We start from the raw sequence: 21,786 nt of genomic DNA on the forward strand, positions 1-21,786 counted from the left end.
TTAAATATTATGACTGTTTTTTCATGCAATATGCATTGGTCATTTATTTAAAACGTTTCTTAAATTCTATCTATAGTTATACTAATACTCATAATATTATAAAGCCGAGGAGTCCCTTCCTTTGATTAATAGGTATTATCTTAATATATATACTCTACCTACCTACTCTCTTACTTCGCAGCTTTTACTTTGCCTTGTGGTTGTCTGGTGGTGGTAATCGCTCAATAGCGATAAGACCGCCTTCTGTACCTCAACTTCTTGTGCTGTTTTTTTTTAATAATAAATAATAAATAACATGTTATCTTGTTCTTCTTTAAATCGCATGTGCAGCTTGATCCTTAAAACTTAAAAATAAGATACTTTATATTCTTTCAATAAGGATAAATGACTACCCGGGCGGAGCTGGGGCGTGCAGTTTTGGTTAATAACAAGCAATGTTGATGATGATGATCTTCTATACATCATTTTTTTTAACCGCTTTAGACTCTTTTCTGTCGATAAAAACAGGCTATGGTCTCTTCATTTGCTATTATATGTCTTAATACAAAGTTTCGTTGTCATGTCTTTTGACGAGTTTCCATACAGACACTCATCCCCCTTTTTTTTAAGTGGAGAATCCTCATGCACACCCACAGCCTTAAGGAAAAGACCGCGGGTTATGTCGGACTCTTACTGCCTGTATGACATAGGCAGTAGACCTACCGACTAAACTCCACTGTGTTCGGTTTCACTACGTTAGCCGAGGTCGTGGGAACTCTTCGAGAAATCGTCCACGACAGACATTCATCCCCTCTATTCAACTCCTTTTTTTCACAATAAATAGTAGCGTATCATTCCTGAGAATCAACTCTTTCTGTGTACTGTTTCATCAAAACCGGTTCAGTTTAGGCGTGAAATCGCATTCACATTTGTAATAATTTGAGCTAGTAGCGTATAATAAGAATGCGTTTTCTGTTGGATCGCCCAAAACATAATATATAGCATTACTCAGTTCTCACCGTTAAAGTTAGACGATTCGTCTTACGGTCATACAAATAAGAATATTAACTTATACGCAAGCGTGATGCGGGACAGAATGTTTTTGTCAATAAAGCGAGTCCTAGGTGAACCTAATAACTATTTTTTTTCATGTCTATTTCTCACATTAACTCAATTCAAAGTAATAATGACAAGTTGTACAGATAATTCTAAATGCAGATAGTGATGAAAGGTTAAAAGGAAATAAAACTAAAATATCGTTTATTTTAATATAATATATTCTTACTATAATAAAATTCAGGGAAACAGTATTATACACGAATAAATACAATACTAAGGTTAAAACTACAAATTTCTTTTGCATTAAGTTAATATGATTCGCTATTACAAATAATAAAAATTATTATTATTACAGATTGCTCAATACACAAAAATGATAGGAATGATTTGAATTATGAAATTAGAAACATATAAATCACATTATAATGTTATAATTGTGAGTTATATGAATTGTGTATTTTTTGTTCAAGCAATAAAAATACACTTGTAAATAATATTTGATCCCAGTTACACCACTGGATGAATAGGTCTTACAATAACTAGTGAAGGCATTACAGGTGTGATACAACGCGCAACGCAATAAACGCGTGCCAAAAACAATACTCGCACACAAACGCAAACGTAATCAATAATTAAATCAAATTCTAACGACATACCACTAACTCCGCCTACTCTATAACTATTCATATCTAAATATTTTACCATCATACTTTCATATTTAATCCCATGTGATAAATTTCGTATTAATTTCATAAATATGCGCATCGACTAATTTGTAAGCATTATATACATATAACAATAAATTCAACTTTTGAAACAAATTTTAAATCTTTTGTACATAAGTATTGATGAACAATAAATGTTATTTTAAACATTGAAGCTTAACACTCGATCCAATTATTGCACTAAACTGCTATTTGAGGCCTGTCAATTTCTCATCTCTAGTTTTAAATATAGTTCTTTGCTCCTCTAATATTTGCTAGTTCTACGAAATTAAAGGTTAGCATATTAATTTTTATCATTAATATGTAATTACATTTACGGACAACAATATAAGAGTTAGTACAGCTGTAATATACTTTTATCTTTGTATATAAATATATATGCACCTTAGTTATTATATTATTCCTACGGAAAACATTAATTGCGAGAACTTTATTTATGTTTATAATGAAATGAAAAAATATGTTAAATTGATGACGCATATTTTTTTATTGCTCAAAAGCTATAGTGCACATACATAGGTTTGCGAAGTCAAGATTCTAAAAACAAAATGATATATAATCAAAATACTGAGTGTACCGAATGTGGTGAATCAAAAGTAGAATCTCTTCAACGCTAATAATTTATTATTTCTTATGTTTATGTCACTACAGAAATACATAAGAACTTTGTACAGACCGATGTTTAATAGAATCAGTCCAAAAATCTAACATAACTTCAATACATTTTCGACAATAATTGTTAAGTTGCAGTAATTTAGGCCATCTGTGTATGAAACAATGTACCCAAGATTCAATTATATAATCGAAAATGTATGGATAACATATTTTACAGACAGTTATAATGAAATTTGTCTAATTTTAACAGCAACATGATACAGTATATAGACAAAGCCCTAGGCATAGTATACCTATCTATTCTGACTAATCATTTATCGCAATATTGGTTTGTACAGGGTTGCCAGATTTTAATTATAATTTATATATATTGGTTTTATCTTTCATATGGATCATTGTTAACCACTTAAATAAACATATGTATGCAATAAATAAATTTAATGAATTTGTCCAATTAACTAATAGCCACAATTTTAAATTTATGTAAAATCTGGATAATCTGACAACCCTGATATAAGACACAGTAAAAATAGAAATTGGCTTTGATTAAGTTATTAGAATATTTACGAAACTTCTCTTATCAGCTCTACAGTCAACAAAAACACTTGCATATCTGCATTTAACATTTTGCAAGCAAGGGACATACAGTCCCAGACCAGTCCATGACAAATGACGCAAGCAACATTTGTCTTAACAGGCGATATATGTCCTGAACCATTACACGTGTTCCATTGCAATTAAATTGTATGACTTATATACCATTATTTGAAAAGAATTAAGCATCAAATTAAAGTTCAATCACTGAACGAAACATTAGCACTTCAGTCACCTCACTAATCAAAAACTTGTATGCTAAACCAATCATGAGTAGACTTGACCGATAAAATGTGTGACATCAAACTTATTGGTGGATGCACTGCACTCTATTTATCACTTCAAAACACGTGTTTATATCCGACAGCTGGTTGCCGGCATAGCAGCTATATCGCCTGTTGAGCGCGGTTCGGGCTCCATTAGAAGCGCGCGTAGTTCCCCCAGGCGGGGGCGGGCGAGCCCTACATGCCGTAGCCGTGGTAGGGCGCGGGCGAGGGCGCTTGCGCCGCGTACGCGTACGGCGACGCCTGCGCCGCTACGCCCGGGTACGCCATCGATGGACCTGCGGCCATTGTACATGAATTATTGCAGAATATCAAACATACACGTATTTTATTAAAAATGGATCAGACTATTAATGTAGATAAAAATAGGAATTTATTGCCGATTATATTATAGTAATGGATTAACAATTATTATATAGTATTAACAATGGTTTTAATTAATGTGCTTTCATTAAATCTCGTCAAATAGTAAGAAAAACGAAAATAAAGAAATCTCACCGGCAGTAAGCATAAGCTGTGGTTCCATGATCATGGCTGGCTTGGCTTCGTGTTCAGCGCTCTCCGTGCTGCGTTTCGCGTCAGCTTCCTCTAGTTTCTCCACTTTTGTCGTTAATTCGCGTACAGTCTGCAAAATATTAAAAATACAATATATTGTTTGGTATTAATTTTTAATAAAAATATATATGTATCCATGATGAAGTCACAGATTAAATTTTTAATCATTATACTATTTTTGGGAACTCGCTAATTATTATCACATATTATAAGTTACCTGAATAAGGAAGGGCATTGCAAAGTCCATAATGTTGTGCCTCCATGCCAGCTCAATGACAACATCAGGTTTCAGAAGGTCATAGCACTGAAAAAATAAACAAGAAATTCAGCATCTTGCTAACTTACACTATTTTTTTATTTGATTCAAATATGTTCTATTAGCTTAAAAGAAAGCTTGTTTATACTAGCTAGAGACAACCTAATCAGAGGATATATTCATAAATATTACCTCTGTCAGGGTAATATAGGGTGTCTCTTAAAAAAGATTTGTCTAAATGTTATTCTTAAGTAAGTATTAATAACAAGTTTTTACTTATTATGTATGTATCTTGCTAACCATTGAATACAAAGACACAGTCACTCACTTGGTAGAGGCAAGCGGAGAAGCACTCGTAGTTCTTCCTCTCGAGGAACCAGTCAAGCAGCTCCTCGGCGACCTCCGGCTGGCGCGACTCGGACGCGTACTCCATCGCGTCCGCGTACAGCGCGTCCTTCTTGCACAGCTCCACGCTCTGCTTCCACCTGTTGTTGCCTGCCAATGTCGCGACAATTGTTATTTATTGTTTACCGCTCGCGTAGACAAAGAATAACTTGCATAGCTACTGTTCCCGTAGGATTGATTAGGGATAAAACATATCCTATGTACTTTCTCAGGTCTCACACTACCTCTGTACTAAATTTCATCTTAATCTGTTGAGTGCTTTAGGCGTAAAGAGACAGACGGATAGATACATAGAGTTGAATTGAATATATGAGCAGGTATTTTTTTATAAAAAATTGCTACATCTAACAAACGCAATTGTTACTTCCATTATTTTGAGATTATAATTTGCAGTCAAGTCATATTGTATGTCTTTTTCAGTAATAGATACTATGATATGAAGCAGTATAAAAAAATGTTTAACAGTATATAACATTCGTTAGTGTGATGAATTCAAGTAGTGATTTGGAAGGACTTTAATTCATAAATAAAATTTGTATAAACTACACATACCTTTGTATAAGTAGGCTGCAATTCGTCTGAATTCGGTGAGCTCGTGCTTTTCCAATTGCTGCGCCAACGCTATTGTATCGAAGTTGTCGAATGCATCAATCGATGTGCGTAATCCCTATAAACAACAATAGTAATTAATTAAAACTAAAACATACACTATAATTTAATTGATCAATACTGGTTACTAATTGAAGTGATGTATATGTAAAAATAATGTCAAGGAAATAATATTTTCTATCTACATGCAATTTTTTTCTGCAAGTGTGTTAAATAGATTATCCGAATTTTTCTTAATGAAAACAATTATCAAAACCTAGGACCATGTAATTTACATGAAAATAAACGCACCTGATAATCCTCCTCATCAATGAGCAACGAATTGAGAGCTTCATTCACCGCTTTATTGTTTAAGCTCTGCACAGATCTGAGGTAAGCCTTGACGAGTTGCAAGTGACCCGCTTTGGTGAAGAAGTTGACCGCCCGTGTGTGGTCCATTCGTGGAGCGAGGACCAGCAATAGGTCATTGAGGAGGAGCGGCTTGTAGTCCAGGTAGAATTGGATCGCCTTATAGTATAGTTCCATGTTTGCCACCTGAAAATAATTGTATTATATGTTCAATATGAATAGAATTAATTGTGGATATTATTGCAATTTCGTGTAGGTTAAACATTTTTTCTGAAACATGTTTAGATTCAAGATATTTATTCTCAATAAGACATAAACTCACTTATACGCGATACTTAATTAACATTTTTTCTGAAACATGTTTAGATTCAAGACATTTATTCTCGATAAGACATAAACTCACTTATACGCGATACTTAATTATAAACATAAGTTAAAACGAAGAATATTAGTTAGATTTTCGTTTAAATTGTACTTATTCATTGCATTCAAAAAAAGAGAGTCGAGTTCTTTCAAAATGTGTAAAATATTCTGCTAATAGTAATTTTATACAATTAAAATAGTGCATACTTTAGTGATGATATCCTTGAAGTGTCCCTCCCGCCACGCCTCCGTGGGATGCTGCATCATGGTGAGCGCCGCGTTGTCGTACTCCTCGTACTTGTCGTACAAGAACACCAGCTCCGACCACAGGTGCGCGTGTTCGGCCGCGCGGAGCACCTGCATTTACATAAAATACATGTAATAAACGTAAGTTATCATTAAAAAATCCATGTTTCTGCTCAAAAAAAAAAGAGATATTATACATATGCAAATATGAACAAAACTAATAGTATAATTTATTTAAATTAAGTACAACCTAACTATACTTGTCGATATTAATACAATTGTTGTATATTACAATATCCACAGTAACTTAGTTTAGTACTTAGCAATTTCATTTGTGCCATCTAATCAAAATTTAATTAAATCTATTTTTTTCCACACATTGTAATCAAATAAACAGTAACAGGGTACCTTGGGAATGTTAACTCTGGACCAGAACAGCTCCAGATGCTCCCTCATCTTGGCTGGCTTGTACTTCGAGTAGAGGATGGCCAGTTCCGTGAACATGCCCATGTGCGCTCGCTCCAGGCCAAGGGCTGCTTCCAGGAGACTGATCAGCTCATCGAAATGGCCTCGATCCTGAAAGATATTTTTTTTAAGGAATTCAGTTGTATGAATGTGTAAGTAGATTAAATGAAAGGTACAATATTCCTATATATAATTATTTTGTGTGTATATAATAAAAGCAATAGAAAGTAATATCAAGCTAATAATATTAAGCACAAAAAAATATCCAGATATATTTATTCATATATATGTAATACTTTTTACTAAACAATACCACAAAAAATACAATGTTTATACAAGAGACGAACTTATTTCTAAACAGTACATAGTACTGTTAATAAGAAGGAAATGTATAAAGTGAATAAGTATTACCTGATAGTAATTAATCAGGTCCTCGAGCTCGTCCGCGTGCACGACGATGTGCAGGCCGCACATCTGCGCGAGCCGGAACTCGCCCGCGTCCACGCACGCGAAGCACACCTCCTTCCACGTGCGCGTCGAGTTCGCCTTGCGCGCGCTGTCCACCGCACCTGAAGGATAGTGTCGCATTCGGTTATCATGTCACTTACTTACTTCTTATAAAGACTATTATTTTTTACTAGCTGCGCCCCATGGTTTCACCCGCATAAGTCCGGATCCCGTAGGAATATCGGGATAAAAAGTTGCCTGTATGTTATTCCAGTTGTCAAGTTATCTACGTACCAAATTTCATTACAATCGGTTCAGTAGTTTTTGCGTGAAATAGTAACAAACACACAAACATCCTTGACAACTTTCGCATTTACAATATTAAATATAGTAGGTATAGGATTATATTCGATATATTTATTTGGATGTCTTATAAGCGCTAAAGTCAAAGTGACAAAGTGCAATAGCTCTTTTGCCCTTTCCATACAATTATGGCTATTTATTCCCTAAAAAAAGAACCATTCCCACACAATACCTTGGAACTCCGTCAAGTGCACCAGCGTAATGGCGAGGCGCGCAAAGTTGCTGACATTATTGTACAACAACTTGGCCGCGTTGTACATCTTGTCGTCGAAGCACCTGTCGCCGATCTTCTGTATGTCCGCGTGGTTCGGGCCCGAGATGAACTCCTCGAGGTCGGCGAGCCGGCCGGTGCGCGCGTACGCGTATATCAGCTCCGACTCGATGTACGATTCGCGCGCCTTCTTGCGCGCCATCTGGTAAACGGAACACACATTGTTGTTGTGAGGTGTATAAATCATTCGATATTACCTTTTTGCTTGGAATTCTACAAATAGTTTCAAGAAAAAAACTTCCCTTGTGTATCTTGGTAAGTTTAAAAACACAAATCAAAATATCACTTTCTTGTCTGATTGCCAATTCGGGTTTAATTTATACTTACATAGATAAATTAAAGTTTTAAAAGTGTATTAAATATTTAAAAAATATATATATATTATTACTACTACCTCTTCACTTCCAACAGGTAGTAACTTGGGTAACTTATTATCTCTTGGCCAAATTAAATAATGCAACTTTTTCCATTTTTAATGACATAAAGCTTTTAACATATTTTGAAAGTTTCCACAGATCATAGGAACTCAATACCATACCTGTAAATACCGCACAAGATCTTCCCACGACTGCTGAGCGCTGGCCGTAGCCACCACATCCATATAGGCAGACGGGTCATCAGCCTTGATGTATGAGTCGATGGCCTCCTTGACCAGGCCCTGTTGCAGCTGCGCCTTGGCCAATTGCGACCACACGCCGGGCTCGTTGCAACGCTCGGCGAACTCGTACGCTCGCTTCAAGTCTTTCACTTGCTCGATCAGTACCTGAAATTTACATTTGAGAATTTAAATAATGGTATACTTGTAGCGTCATTTCATGGGTGAATTAGTATTTTATATTTAAACTTTTTTGGAATACGAAAATAAAGGAAAATAATTCATTTTTTTATTATGTTATTTATAAGTGATAAATAAATACTTGCATTTAGATTTGTAAACACAATAAAAACTTTCTCTTTTCCATAATGGGATTGAAACAATTCGTTTACATTACTAATATAATTTATTTTATATTGAAGAGATTCATGAATGCTATAACGTTGTACTTACTTGGATAGCAGATGTATTAACATCGAACTTCTTGAAGATGGCGAAAGCTTCTTCATACAGCTCATTGTTGATGGCAATGTTAGCGATGTCAGGTGCGTCGTAGTTGTCCAGACGGTTGATGTACTCCATGACGCGGGAACGATCGGCCTTTATAGCTGAAATATATTACGGTTATCGTATCAAATTTTGTAGGCAAAATGAAAAATTTTATATAATAAAAAAAGTTGTTTAGGGCCTCTGCTAAGGTTTTTTAAATCCTTGGTCCAATCTTATATCAGAACACATTTTGAAATAGTTAATTAGGACGTTATTTGACGATTTCGAGTTAACCAAGGATTTTTGGATTTCATGTAGATTACCCAAATTGTCATTCGAAATAAAATGAACTCACCAGTAAGGATAAGCAAGTTTTGCAGATTCCTGTGGTCAGAGAACACAGAGTTGTCAAGCACAATCTTTTCCAGCAGTTCGATGAGTTCATTTGGCAGGTCGGCCGTCATGAAAGCCTTCACTGTCACTGAGATATCTTCTGGGTCTTGGGTCTCCGATAGAGCGGTCTGAACCACCTGTAATATTGAAAGGTAATAATATAAATATCTATGCAATTTTCGTTTTTCTTGCAAAATCAATATTACTTTATACAATTCAAAAACTTTTCACACTATGTAATTAAACAAATGATGAATAAATGATAATTAAATAAATTATTAATTACTCCATATTATAAAGCAAAGGCGCTTCCCGAGTCTGTCCCAATTAATGTATGCTTAGATCTTTAAAACTACACAACTTTATGATTTTTTTAAATAGATAGTGTGATTCAAGAGGAAGGTTTATATGCGTTACACATTTATAAAACTGCTCCAAATTTAACGCGTGCGAAGCCGCGTGCTAGTAAAGTATATATTCCACGTGACAGTTGAGCTAGACAGAGTGGCCAGCGGGCGCACAACGCACCTGGTCGATGAGCTGCCGCTTGAAGGGGTTCGACTCGGCGAGCACCTCGAGCCAGAGCTCCTGGTCGCGGCGGCGCACGAGGTAGCGCGCCTGCGTCTTGAACAGCGAGTTGTCGTTGCACACCGCGATCAGCTCGCGGTCGCACTGCCCGCGCTCGTACGCCACGCACGCCAGGTGCGGGTCGCGCTTCTCGCAGTAGCGCCCCACCACGCGCGAGTCGTACCTGCGCCGCGGTGCCTTCGTTAGTGCCGGTTGCTCACTCAGCGCATTACATACAGAATTACTCTAGCGCCATTGGCGCACAATTAACAACCAGACGCAGACAATCACGCTCAAACAACGTCTACGTGTTTTTTTAGGCGGTTTTCTATTAGCGTATACATTTGAACTATATATATATATATAACTTTGAACATTTCTACCACGATATAGTTTTATTATTTTTTTTTTTTTGGGTACCTCACTTTCGACCATTCTCTTCTATTTAGAATTTGGTGATTATTCTGTGTGGTCCCATTTCATTCAAATTTAGTTCATTTTATTTAGGTCTTTTTTAGTTAAAATTATTTATTGACTTTTTAATAGACGACGACGAATTTTGTATATCTAATTGTTTATATGAAATTAAAGACTAGCGCACCATACGGCATTTTGATTGTATACAACTATTTTTCAAATTCATAAAATCTCTGGGGCCATATTATAATTCCACATTATGTGGAATGTTAATACTCATCATTCCCATTGATTCATTGTCTCAATTAAAAAAATACATTTACCATTGATTCTCCTTGAGGAATCTCTCCGGATTATTGTTCGAGTCGATATAGATCTTGGCGAGCGCGTTATGTGTGGCCGGCTCGGTGCAGCCCTCGTGCACACGCGTCTCCAACCAGGGCAGGAGGAGCTTCAATCTGGAAAAAAATGTTGTGATGCAATTTACTTCTCGAAAATAGCAGTTGCTTTTACGACATGCATTTCGTTGCATATTATATGAAACCAAGACACGATTTTTTTCATCTTTTATGTCAAGAGTAATATTTGAATCAGTCAAATAAATTTAAATGGGTTTGACTAATAAATAAAAGTTTATAGCCTACCTATAGGTGATGTTCAATCTAAATCTAGCTGGCCATTTTGTTAAAAAATCAAAGTATGACATTGATTTTTTAACAAAATGGCCAGCCTTTTGTATTATTTAAATACATAAAAATTACCTATTTCTTTTCTCAACTTCCGCAACAAGTTCGTCGGTAGAGAACTGACCGCGCACCACCAGGATCAAGTTCTTGATGATATCTTCAGCACAATCCACGTCCAAAAGCCCACCAACAACCACTGGCAGACGAGATGGGTTCACCTGTATATCAATTATTGACAATGAAGAATGAAGAATGAGTTTAAAGAAATTTTCTGAAATATTTAAAGCCAAGGACAGAAGAATAAATATCATATTTTTATGTAATAAAAATCAATATCATATTTTTATTTAATAAAAAGGAATTCAAAGAAAACATGTTTAAAAAAGACGAAGTTACATATTCAAGGAGAGAATTTTACTTTTTACTCTACACTGCTAAATTGCATTAATGAAAATAAGAGCAAGACGATAACATACCTTCTGCACATATATCTCAATGTACTTCTGCAAGCTGTTCCTGTACAGATAGAGTACGAGGTCGTGCACAAAGTCGAATCTGTCGCAGACTATGATGAGCGGCAGTTGGTCGGGCAGCTTGGCCTCCTTGAGGAAGTTCTTGACACGCTCGGCGTTGTAGCAGTTCGACTCGCGGCATATGCGCTCCACTTCTTTGATCTGACCGGTCTTGCATGCCGCCTGGATAAAAAGTTTTAGATAAATTCTTTGGAAAAGATAAATATCATCTTCAATTGATTTGCACTCGTATGAGTCATCTAATTATTCAGGATAAAAAACTACGAAAAGTTAGAAGCTTGAAAGCACATAATTTAAAACAACTTGGAAATTAACCATACATATATATATTTCATTTTTCATACACACAAGTATTTAAAATGACATTGTACTGAAATCAAGGATTAATTACCTGTATATACTTGAAATGAACTTCCGAATCCTGACTGAAGTTGACAATAGATCCGAGGAAGTAGAACAATCCCTCATATGTCTTGAAACTTTCGAACAGTTCAATCAGAGCTTTCGTCGTCAGCTGCTCATGATACTTGGTGGCAATCTGTACACAGATCTGCAAGTTTTGGCGAATGTTCGCTTGGAGCATGGCCTTGAGGCATTCGAGCGAATCCTCCACGGACAGAGTTCCAAAATAGTTCACCAGCCAGTCAGCAGACAGCAAGTGCGTGTGGACCTGTTATTAGTGATAAATAAAGAATATTATCTCTGATCAAAACGTAATACAAAGTGAAAATAACAACGGCTCAGTTTTAGGCTACAGCTTAGGAGATTTTGAATCTGAAGGTCGTCTGCAGCCCCTCGCGCGATTTAACAACAGACAATAAGAAACAGACATAACTTTATTAAAAGAAGCCTATAAACACACTGCATACACAGAAAATTGATACCAATCACAACTTTATTTTCAGATATAATGTCCCTGCATCATACTGTCACTGCATATATATGATGAGTTGATGGACAACTATACTATCATCTTTTTAAGTACATTTCGACTTACAGAGAGTTATTAATTAATATTTATAATTACATATATTATAAATAACAAAAACAATAAATAATTAACTGACTATAACTGTCATAAATAGATCAACAGCAAACACAAAAACATACCACGGCTCGCTTGATGTCGTACAGGTCGGTGTAGTGCTCCAGGGCGCGCTGCAGCAGGCCCGCCTTCTCGCAGAGCTGCGCCACGTGCGCGCGGTCGTAGTGCGTGAACATGCCGTTGCCGAGGATCGCGTCCGCCACTTGCGGCGCCGACATCAGGTTCATTTCCAGCAGGCTGGAATAGGAATAGTTATTTAGTACTATCATATCAAAAAAAACACAAGTATAACCGGTATTATTAATAAACATACTAAACTACTTACAAATTAGAAGCTTTTTGCTGTATGGAATTAAATTGCAAGTAAAATGAATTCCATGAAACACGAAAACATTCATTCAAAATCATTTAGCTTATGAACAAACTATTTCAGGTAATTATAGACTTTTTATGGATTTAAACGCGATTCATCCATAGTAAGATTATAAATGTGAAAGTGTTTCTGTTTGTTGCATTACCACTCTTTGATATAGTATAGTAACACAATACTATCATGATAAAATATTTTTCAGTTTCTCTTCTGTTTACTATCGTCCAATATAAGAACTATTTAAAGTGCATATATTTACCGAGTTTGTAATGGTCCCTCTTCAGGACGGTTGTTCTTCAACGCATCTAACAGGAAAGCGGTGCATTGCTGCACCATGTTCTGTTCCATGAACACATCCACAATCTGGTTAATATCTGCTAGAGGAGGCTCTTCAGCCACCAGCATACCGGCGAAGCCAGCACCTTGCTCGGGGCTGGTGCGCATTACGGAGCGAAGTAGGTAGATATAGTCGGGTGTGTAGCCAACCTGAAATAGTTTTGGTTTAATATGTTGTTCATTGGTGTTTAGTTAATAAAGGATAAATGTCAGAAGAATGGTGGCAAAATAAAAATGTTATACAAAATGAAACAAAATAGTGGTTCTTTTTAGGAATATCTTCAATACATAATTTCTAAACTTACCTTCTTTGCATAAAGAACAATTTTCTGGAATTGACCAGTCTCAGCAAAGCACTGGATCACTTTACTAGCTACGTTAGCACGAAGATACACCGACAAGGCCAGCGTGGGGTCCACCTGCTTCACCAGATCTCCGAGCTCTTCCGAACATTCCAGCTTCTCTTCCTTCAACCACTTCTCAAGAAGCTGTTTGCGACCTAATTGTACAAATATAATAAATTGCAATTTTAGCAGACCATTCATGTTGTGATTAGGGTAAAAAATTAATAATCTACCTATGTTTAAGAATAACAACATAAGGTAATAAATAAAAAAAATCAGCATATAATTATTACAACCCAAAACCTGCTAACCCACTTCTTGTTTTTTGAACATTTTAGTAATTGGAAGTAATAATAATAATAAAAAACATCTATATAAATACCAATAAACTTTTTAAATGTCTATGTCATCTAAAACAGTTCAAGTTCATAGCTCTTTGATAAAAAGTTTAATGAACAGAAGTGGTGATAAGATATGAAGTGCACTTGAATTATATTGTAAACTTTAAATTAGAAAAATGTTTCCAAACAAATATTTTAATCGTATTCTATTTTGCCGTAAAACACACTTCAAATATCTAATATTAACAAATCTAATATTAATATAAGTTTAATTCGTGCAAATAAATAACAGAAACATTGGGAATTTTCAAAATAAATTTTTAAGTAACATTCATCAACATCAGCCCATATGTTCCCACTGCTGGGACACAGGCCTCCTATGAGGGTTCAGGCCATAATCCACCACGATGGCCAAGTGCGGGTTGGCAGATGTCACATGTCGTCGAACTTTTAATTCTTGGACATGCCGGTTTCCTCACGATGTTTTCCTTCACCGTTTTTAAGCAGTGGTGATGTTCCACATGCGCAGATAAATTGAAAAATCAATTTATTTCCTGCACGCTCGCCCGGTCTCGAACCCCGACTTATCGATTTTGAAGTCCGAGGTTCTCACCACTGAGCCACCACAAGTAACATTAATGAAACAAAATCATGGAATTCTTTCCCTGTTCAAGTGTCACTCACCTTGCAACAGTACGGGACGGCAGAGTTCGAGTGACTCGAACTTGTTCAGCTGCGCTTGATCCAGCAGGATACCAAAGTACTGCAACAGCGGAGATGTCTGGCCGGGCTGAGTGGGCACCTGCTGGAAGCGCTGGATCGTCTGCGGCGTGCGCAGGATGCCGCGGGGCGCCATAGCTGCTACCTATTATATAATTCAAGCTCAAAGTCAATTTTTTCTTTCAAAAACTCAATTTATTATTTGTATTGTGATATTGATTATGATAGTACAAAAAATTTAACAAACTACATTTATTGTCACTTGATAATGGTAAACCATTTGTCCAAACCCTGTACATAGTGACGTAAAATTTTTAACGTACAATGACTTACAACAGCACCGTAAAAATTTGATTCTGTTTAATATCACTGCCAAGATAAATTGCGATTTGCGACTATAAAAACAAAAATTATTTTCAATTCCAATTCCCATCGCCCATGGCAGTTATTGTTTTGTAGCGAACCTGCATAGAATATTTTGCATCAAACCAAGTGTTGCAAAATGAAATAATGTAACATAAGTGAGATTTCCTTAAACATTGTTTTATTTCTTACATTACGAAACACGTTTGTATACAGTTGATATCTCACCTTAGCAGCTTCCCCGTACTGTCCATTGGTGAAAAGCATGTTGAACTTCCTAACAAACAGTTCCTCAGCACCAGCCAGATTGTTCCTCACGGCCATACGAAGGGCCAGCTCGGGATTCTGCAGTCCATTGTTGATGTATGGGACAATGGAGTCTTCTTCCACGGTTACAGATAGAACTTGTCCCTTGCGGTTTACACCTACGATACGATTATATGATTTAAATTTAGAGTTGCCATTAATAACTTTATTTGAATGACACAAACATTTATATAATGAATAAATAATGTAATGTGATATTAGGATTATTAAAAATTTCGTTTTTAATAAGAAAACATTATTAATAAAAGAGAATCTTACCAATAATTCCCCCAGTGGCTTCATGAGGAGCAGTCACGAATATGGTGTCAGATGAGATGCGGTTCATGTAAATGCATGTCCCGGTCTCAATGTCGTACATGTGAATATAACCGTACTTCGTAATCAGGTAGATAACATCGTATTTGGGCGACACTTGCATCGCTACGGGGAAGTCATTCTGCGCTTCAGCGGGGAAGAACACATCAACCGCTTTCTTCGGGAAAGGTTGGTTGCCGGCCGGAGTCTGTCCCACCTCTGAGTATTCACAGATTATTATACCATTAGTCAAGTAAATTTATATTAACAAGAATATTTTTTTCTCTCTTTTTTAAAAAAAAAAAAAAACAAAACACTCACCGATGATATGCAACTTTCCCCCTTGTGCCGTACGTACGGCGAAGCAGAATAGCGTGGACGGCTCCGCGTTGCCCTCCGCCTTGAAGGTGGCGAACGAGGCGGCGTGCCCCTCGATCGGCTGCGAGCACTTGCGCTCCACGGAGTACAGCTGCATCGCGCCCACCACGCGGTTCTGTTGCGCCGAGATGCCTGGCGGACACGGGGAGGAATTATAGTTTTAGGAAATCATTTTTTTTTATTCATGCTTTTTAAAATAAATATTGTTAACAGCTCTAACTGAAATTCCTTCTAACTGAAAAAAATTGAATTCAATTGCGATGCACTGATACATGAGGGTGCGAATTTTATGAACACTAATAAAACAATGCTTTAATAATTTCAAAAAAGGAATGAAAAATTATTGGATTTAGAGGTTTTGGACTCACAACTTCATTTTTATATTGAAAGTCATTAAACAACACTGAACTTACCAACTAACAGTAACCACTGCTGCTTCGGGTCAGTCCTGTAATTGATGATCTGGCATTCAGCAAGCGATGAATGCCGATCGAACATCTTCACGGGCGTCGAGTCCCCTTCCATAGACCAATGGTAGACAGACATCTTAGTCACGAGGGCGAGCGTGTTCGGAGAGATCCACTTCCAAAACACAACATCCTCTGTCATGGTGTGCGCCTTCATCTTAGATTTCATCTCGATATTGAATATTTGGAGGGTCTTTTGAGCTGCTGGGACACAGATACAACTAAGTTATAGCAAAGAGTTTAAATGAGCGCGTAATATTGATATTAAAATCGTACCGTTCCATTTTTATCTTTATATAATATAAAAATAGAAAATATAAATTATAGCTTATTATAGTTGAAGTCAAAGTGACTAAGTAGGAAATTTCATGGGAAACTACTATTACCTATAAAATTTATCAATTTCTATTCATATAATCCATTAAAATTTAAGCTTACATTAATTAGCATATCTTCGATATGCAACATTTTGAGCATTATTTTAAATTGAATAATAATTTAAATATTGAAAACTAAGGATTCACATAAGATGCAATCTTATTATATTTTTATAGCCATCGCTGCTTATACTTGTAGCTAAATGCGTGTCAAGGCTGTATTATATCTGGTAGAGACAATTACATAGCGACAATTTGATCTCTTTCAAATGAATGAAAAAACATCGAAAGACTTTTAATGAAAAAAATAAAGATATAATTCTTAAAATTACTATTATTGAATATATTTCGATAGATGTTAGCTAATTTTGATGTCAATTAAATCCGAACGCAAACGTAGCAGTGGTTGAAGTAAACAAGAATTCGACCGTTTTAAGGAAAAAAATATAAATTGCCCTAAATTAATTGTAATAGGAAAGTCAATATTGTATTAACTGGACAAATAGAAAAATTAGATTTAGCTTATATTAGACCTTTTTTGTATTATTCTAAAAAAGGTCACCTAAAGATCCTAACACACCTAAGTACAACATTTATATTAACGTAATGAATTGAAGAGTCCCTCCACAATGAGCTTAAAACGCAAGAAAGGATCGAAGTTTAATTTTTACAATGTGAAGGACTCTTCAATTCATTACGTTAATATTAATGTTGTACTTATAGTCATCAAAGTTACAATAAAATGTATTTTCTGTAGTAGTTTAGTTGACCATAACGAACATTCAGTTTAGATAGTATATAATATTCTTATTATATATATAAGTGTATCATCAGAATCCTAATCGAATACAAGACTCATCAACATTTCAAACATAAAATTCAAAATTATCCGCATGCTTCCACATTCAGAGCATTTTATATTACTTTTCATGTAAAAGTGAAGTCTAATATATGCGTATGACTCATCCACGAGTCAGTGCTCTAGCCTGACGGCGAACCGTGACGCAATCGATAAGCATGTCTTCCATCCTATATAAACAATATGATGCCGTATTGTCTCATTATTTTTGTTGTTTCAATTAACAGGCATAAATTTCATTATATTTAAAGGAAAAAGGAAAACACTACGATTCGTCTATAAAAAAATAATATTAATAACAGCAGCTACAACTTCATTTTACGATATCCATAAATTATATATTATGTAGTATATAGGAAAGAAGATGCTATGCGATGCTATCACCTTTATTTTTCATCATCAGTCCATATATGCCACTGGGACCACTTATGAGGGTTCGAAGGCCTTAATCTACCACCTTTATTAGTGGTGATTTAACAATAGTACAGTTACGTATCTATATAAAATGACATTCAAGCAAAGCTTTAGAGTGTTTGTAGACAGTCAGTAATTCTGCGTTATTTCAAAAAAAGGTTTATTTACAATAAACCATGTTTATTATTATCATTATCATCACATTCTAATATTATTGTTTATCCTTTCGTGAGACATAAGTTAATGATTCAAATTGTCAAAGGTCAACTGTCTGGTTCTGTATTCAGATTATAATCATAGCTAATTAATAAAACAAATGCAATATTATAGGATCGAAAATGTAAGAGGATTTTTTTGTATATTTCAAATACGATAAAAGAATTCACAAATCCACATTAGTCAAAGTAAAACAATTACGCAATCGAAAAGCAAGTTGAATGTTGCTTAAATTTTTTGGATTCCGCAAACAAGTAGGCAATCGATGTGATACCGCACTATGCCATTATACGCGTTCTGGCTTGGCGTTCTGCCGACGCCCTCTTTTTAATCTCACTACCCCCAATATTGAGGTGTGGGCGTTTCAATGACACTCAGCTTAACGACCATTCTCAGTTTAACCTATATTACCAAAATTTTAACATGAAAGTAACATCAATATGTTTTATAGACCCCAAAACAATGGTTAACATATTTTTTGTGTCTTATTGTCTGTTTGTATGTACGCCAGTCACGGTCACGTGCAATCCACTAGGTAGATTTTGACAAAAATTAGGTTGAACTTATAGCCCATATTTGATATGAAAATAAAAATAACTTTTATACGTCATCGGGCGATAAAAAATAAATTCGAAGTTTTTGAAAGTTTTTTAAAATGAAATGCGAGGTTTCTGCATAAAAAATTAAATCGAGGTTTCTACATAAGTTTTGTACTAAAATAAACAGTTGACGAGATATACGCAACTTAAGTTGAAATTTTTTTTTTATAGTAGACACGAGTGGATCCACGGGCGAAAAGCTTGTACATCGTAATGACTAATCGAAGATTCGAGATTATACCATCGTAAAGCCGCTATTAAAAATTGCATTATGTTACACTAAATTAAGTTTCTTAAGATATTAATGGACATATAAATTTTATCCATATGTGCATCAAATATTCCGATTTGGCGAAGCATCAATTTTTCGGCGATGAAGTCGGAGCCAAGATCAAGTTTATATAAATCAAATTCACCTTATTTCTTTAAGCATAGTGAAATTTGTAGGTTAACTGTACACTATTTATCCAAACATTTGATTTAAAAATTAACTTCAAAATAAATTTATTTTATGTTGCAAAATGTACGATTATTGTACTGTATTGAGATAGTCATAAATGCAGCTAAGTTTAAACATCAAACCTTATAAATTAAAAAAAAAATTAAAATGTACTTAAGTTGGTAATTATTTGTATTATCATTATGTAAAAGACATTAACTCTTACTACAGTACCATTGTGATGTTAAATGGGTTGCCTGAACCAGGAAGATAGATTTAAAAAAGAATAAAGATGTTTAATGTATGACATATTATTTATGACTATATTCTCATAACTTTTACCATATTTCATATATTCTTAAAAATTAAATTATGCTATATAGATTTTTCTTATTAATTACGGCACAACTAAATTTATTTTTTTGTATTTAATACATTTTTTTTTACTAAGCAAAGGTTTTTTTCATATTATATTTAATAATAAAAATGAGAAAATCAAACCCAATTTATACTAAACATCTCCACCTTGTGACAAACAGCACTTATAACTCTTTTCATAAATATTTGAATAGCTGAAAATATTTTATTATAATCTATTTTTTAATTCTCATATTTTTTAAATCTCATATATCGTTTTACTCCTCACTCATACATTCCATCAATTAATCAAAAGGTATAAATTGTTTGGTTTCTAACCTTCCACCCCAGCTTTTCCCTTGAGTGCAATAACCTTGCTGGCTGGGTTCATGATAGCTGAGTCGGCACTAATCGGCCTCCTGATGGGGTTTGTGGGGTCGCCAATGTCTATGATGACCACTTCCGAGGTGTCACCAACTTTCTCACGGACGCAGATGAACTTGTCCGACTCCATTGTTAGGGTGTTGAAGGAGATAGACGCTGGATTTATTCCGATATTTGTGAGCTGCAAACAAATAATGTTTTAATATATCATTACATGCATGAGGTTTTCTGAGTAATTGTTATTTGAATGTATCACATTTTGTTGTAGTCTGATCGGGTTAATGATAAGAAAATATGTGATATGTTATATGTGCTAACATAACAATATAATAAACAATTTTTCTAATGATTGGTAAAAAATTGACATGTAATGGCATCATGAGAAATTTTTTATTCATTTTGATTTAGATTTCAATTTATATATGATTATTTAAGAAATACTTAGTGTATATATATATTATTAGTATTAGAATAGTATTAGAATTACCTATATATATATATATATATATATATATATATATATATATATATATATATATATATATATATATATATATATATATATATATATATATATATATATATATATATATATATATATATATATAGCACTAATAGAATTGAATGTGTGATAATTATTAAGAATGCATTGAATCATGTTTGACTAAATTTGTCATATATTCATATTAGATACATTATTAGATCAAATAAAATGTATTTTAAATATAACTTTTTATTAATATCTAATAAAGTACCCTCATTATATTATTAACAAAACCAACAGTACATAATAATACACTTATCAGCCATATTTATCAGTAACAACTTTATAAAACAACTAAAAGAGATTAGTCATTGTTGTAAGAGTTTCTGCCCTTGTCTTTTTTGAATAATGTACAATATATAGAGCAAAGTATGTAATATAATCTACAGTGCATAAGGTTTCTCTTTACCCTTACTTTTCTTTGTTATATTATATGCCAGAACATATCTGGACAGCAAACTCCTACTTCCCAATTAGAAAATAATAAGATTAAAAAAAAAAACCTTATGAGCAAGAAGAAACAAAACATTAATAGGTACATAGGTTTTATTTCAATTAGTAAACTGTAAAAATGAATTGTAAGCTAGGAATATTACATGGCTTTAAAAATTATTAAAGTTGCAAGTGTTCAACTAATTTAGTCAAATTCATGTCATTTATTAATCTAGAAAACATATGATCCAGAAGGAATATAGAGCAAATCAATACCGGCACCCTCTGGCATTTGCTAGGGGGTGGAAACTGTCAAGCAATTGCGCAATGTCATTTTTACTATCACATCCTACTTCTAGTTATTGTATAGGATAGAAATTCAGAACAAAGGAGATTACCAAATGATAATTAGCTCCTTCTCATCAACCGCTATCGGCAAATCTGTTAAAAAGTGATGGGCGTACTCACCTGTAAATGCTCTTGAAAACGTATAGGTAGTGGTTGAGCCATGGTTGCTAATTCCTTTTATTTTAACTACACAAAGGAAGCTATCGAGCGATCTTCAAATATCGCGGTCTCTGAAAATATAGCACTATTTCAATTTCACTTTTCTCTCATCCGATACTATACGAATAACACCTTTTGACAATCAACATGGCGATCATTCATGTTTCAAAGCAAAATGATTAACGACCGGAACTAACAAAATACATTTCTGATTTTTCTACAATTACATTTATGTTACTCACTATTTAATTTTACTTCTACATTAAGAAAAATAAGGTGATTGTTTCAATTTAATTTGTAGAGAAAAACTACGATTAAATGCACCCACAGCTGCCACATACACAAATGAATGAAACAAAATGAACCGTGAACGAATATGAGATAGACAAAGACAGCATCAAAACTGCTG

The 21,786-nt window shown here is 34.6% G+C and overlaps 1 protein-coding gene across 1 annotated transcript; it reads right to left on the bottom strand.

Moving 5' to 3' along the window:
- Positions 1-1,235: 1,235 nt before the first annotated feature.
- LOC119834582 (clathrin heavy chain) lies at positions 1,236-21,755 on the bottom strand. The gene is made up of 29 exons (XM_038358981.1): positions 21,620-21,755; positions 21,339-21,448; positions 19,850-20,075; positions 16,196-16,453; positions 15,726-15,914; positions 15,369-15,623; positions 15,012-15,208; positions 14,385-14,565; positions 13,321-13,514; positions 12,939-13,165; positions 12,375-12,546; positions 11,656-11,934; positions 11,208-11,426; positions 10,807-10,949; positions 10,369-10,503; positions 9,590-9,812; positions 9,024-9,198; positions 8,633-8,787; positions 8,123-8,347; positions 7,486-7,726; positions 6,915-7,072; positions 6,447-6,614; positions 6,000-6,149; positions 5,373-5,615; positions 5,025-5,139; positions 4,396-4,562; positions 4,029-4,115; positions 3,755-3,881; positions 1,236-3,534 (listed from the first exon to the last, which is right to left on the bottom strand). The coding sequence occupies exons 2-29, from the start codon at positions 21,378-21,380 to the stop codon at positions 3,434-3,436; spliced, it is 5,052 nt and encodes a 1,683-aa protein (XP_038214909.1). The 5' UTR covers positions 21,381-21,448; positions 21,620-21,755; the 3' UTR covers positions 1,236-3,433.
- Positions 21,756-21,786: the final 31 nt, after the last annotated feature.

This window comes from Zerene cesonia, chromosome 2 (genome assembly GCF_012273895.1).
Source record: "Zerene cesonia ecotype Mississippi chromosome 2, Zerene_cesonia_1.1, whole genome shotgun sequence".
NCBI lineage: Eukaryota > Metazoa > Arthropoda > Insecta > Lepidoptera > Pieridae > Zerene > Zerene cesonia.

Excerpts from the sequence above, each read along its gene's own strand:
- LOC119834582 (XM_038358981.1), bottom strand. The coding sequence starts at position 21,380 with ATGGCTCAACCACTACCTATACGTTTTCAAGAGCATTTACAG. Across the intron at positions 3,882-4,028 it reads CAATGCCCTTCCTTATTCAG|ACTGTACGCGAATTAACGAC; the intron begins GTAACTTATAAT and ends AATATTTTGCAG. Across the intron at positions 3,535-3,754 it reads ACAGCTTATGCTTACTGCCG|GTCCATCGATGGCGTACCCG; the intron begins GTGAGATTTCTT and ends CAATGGCCGCAG.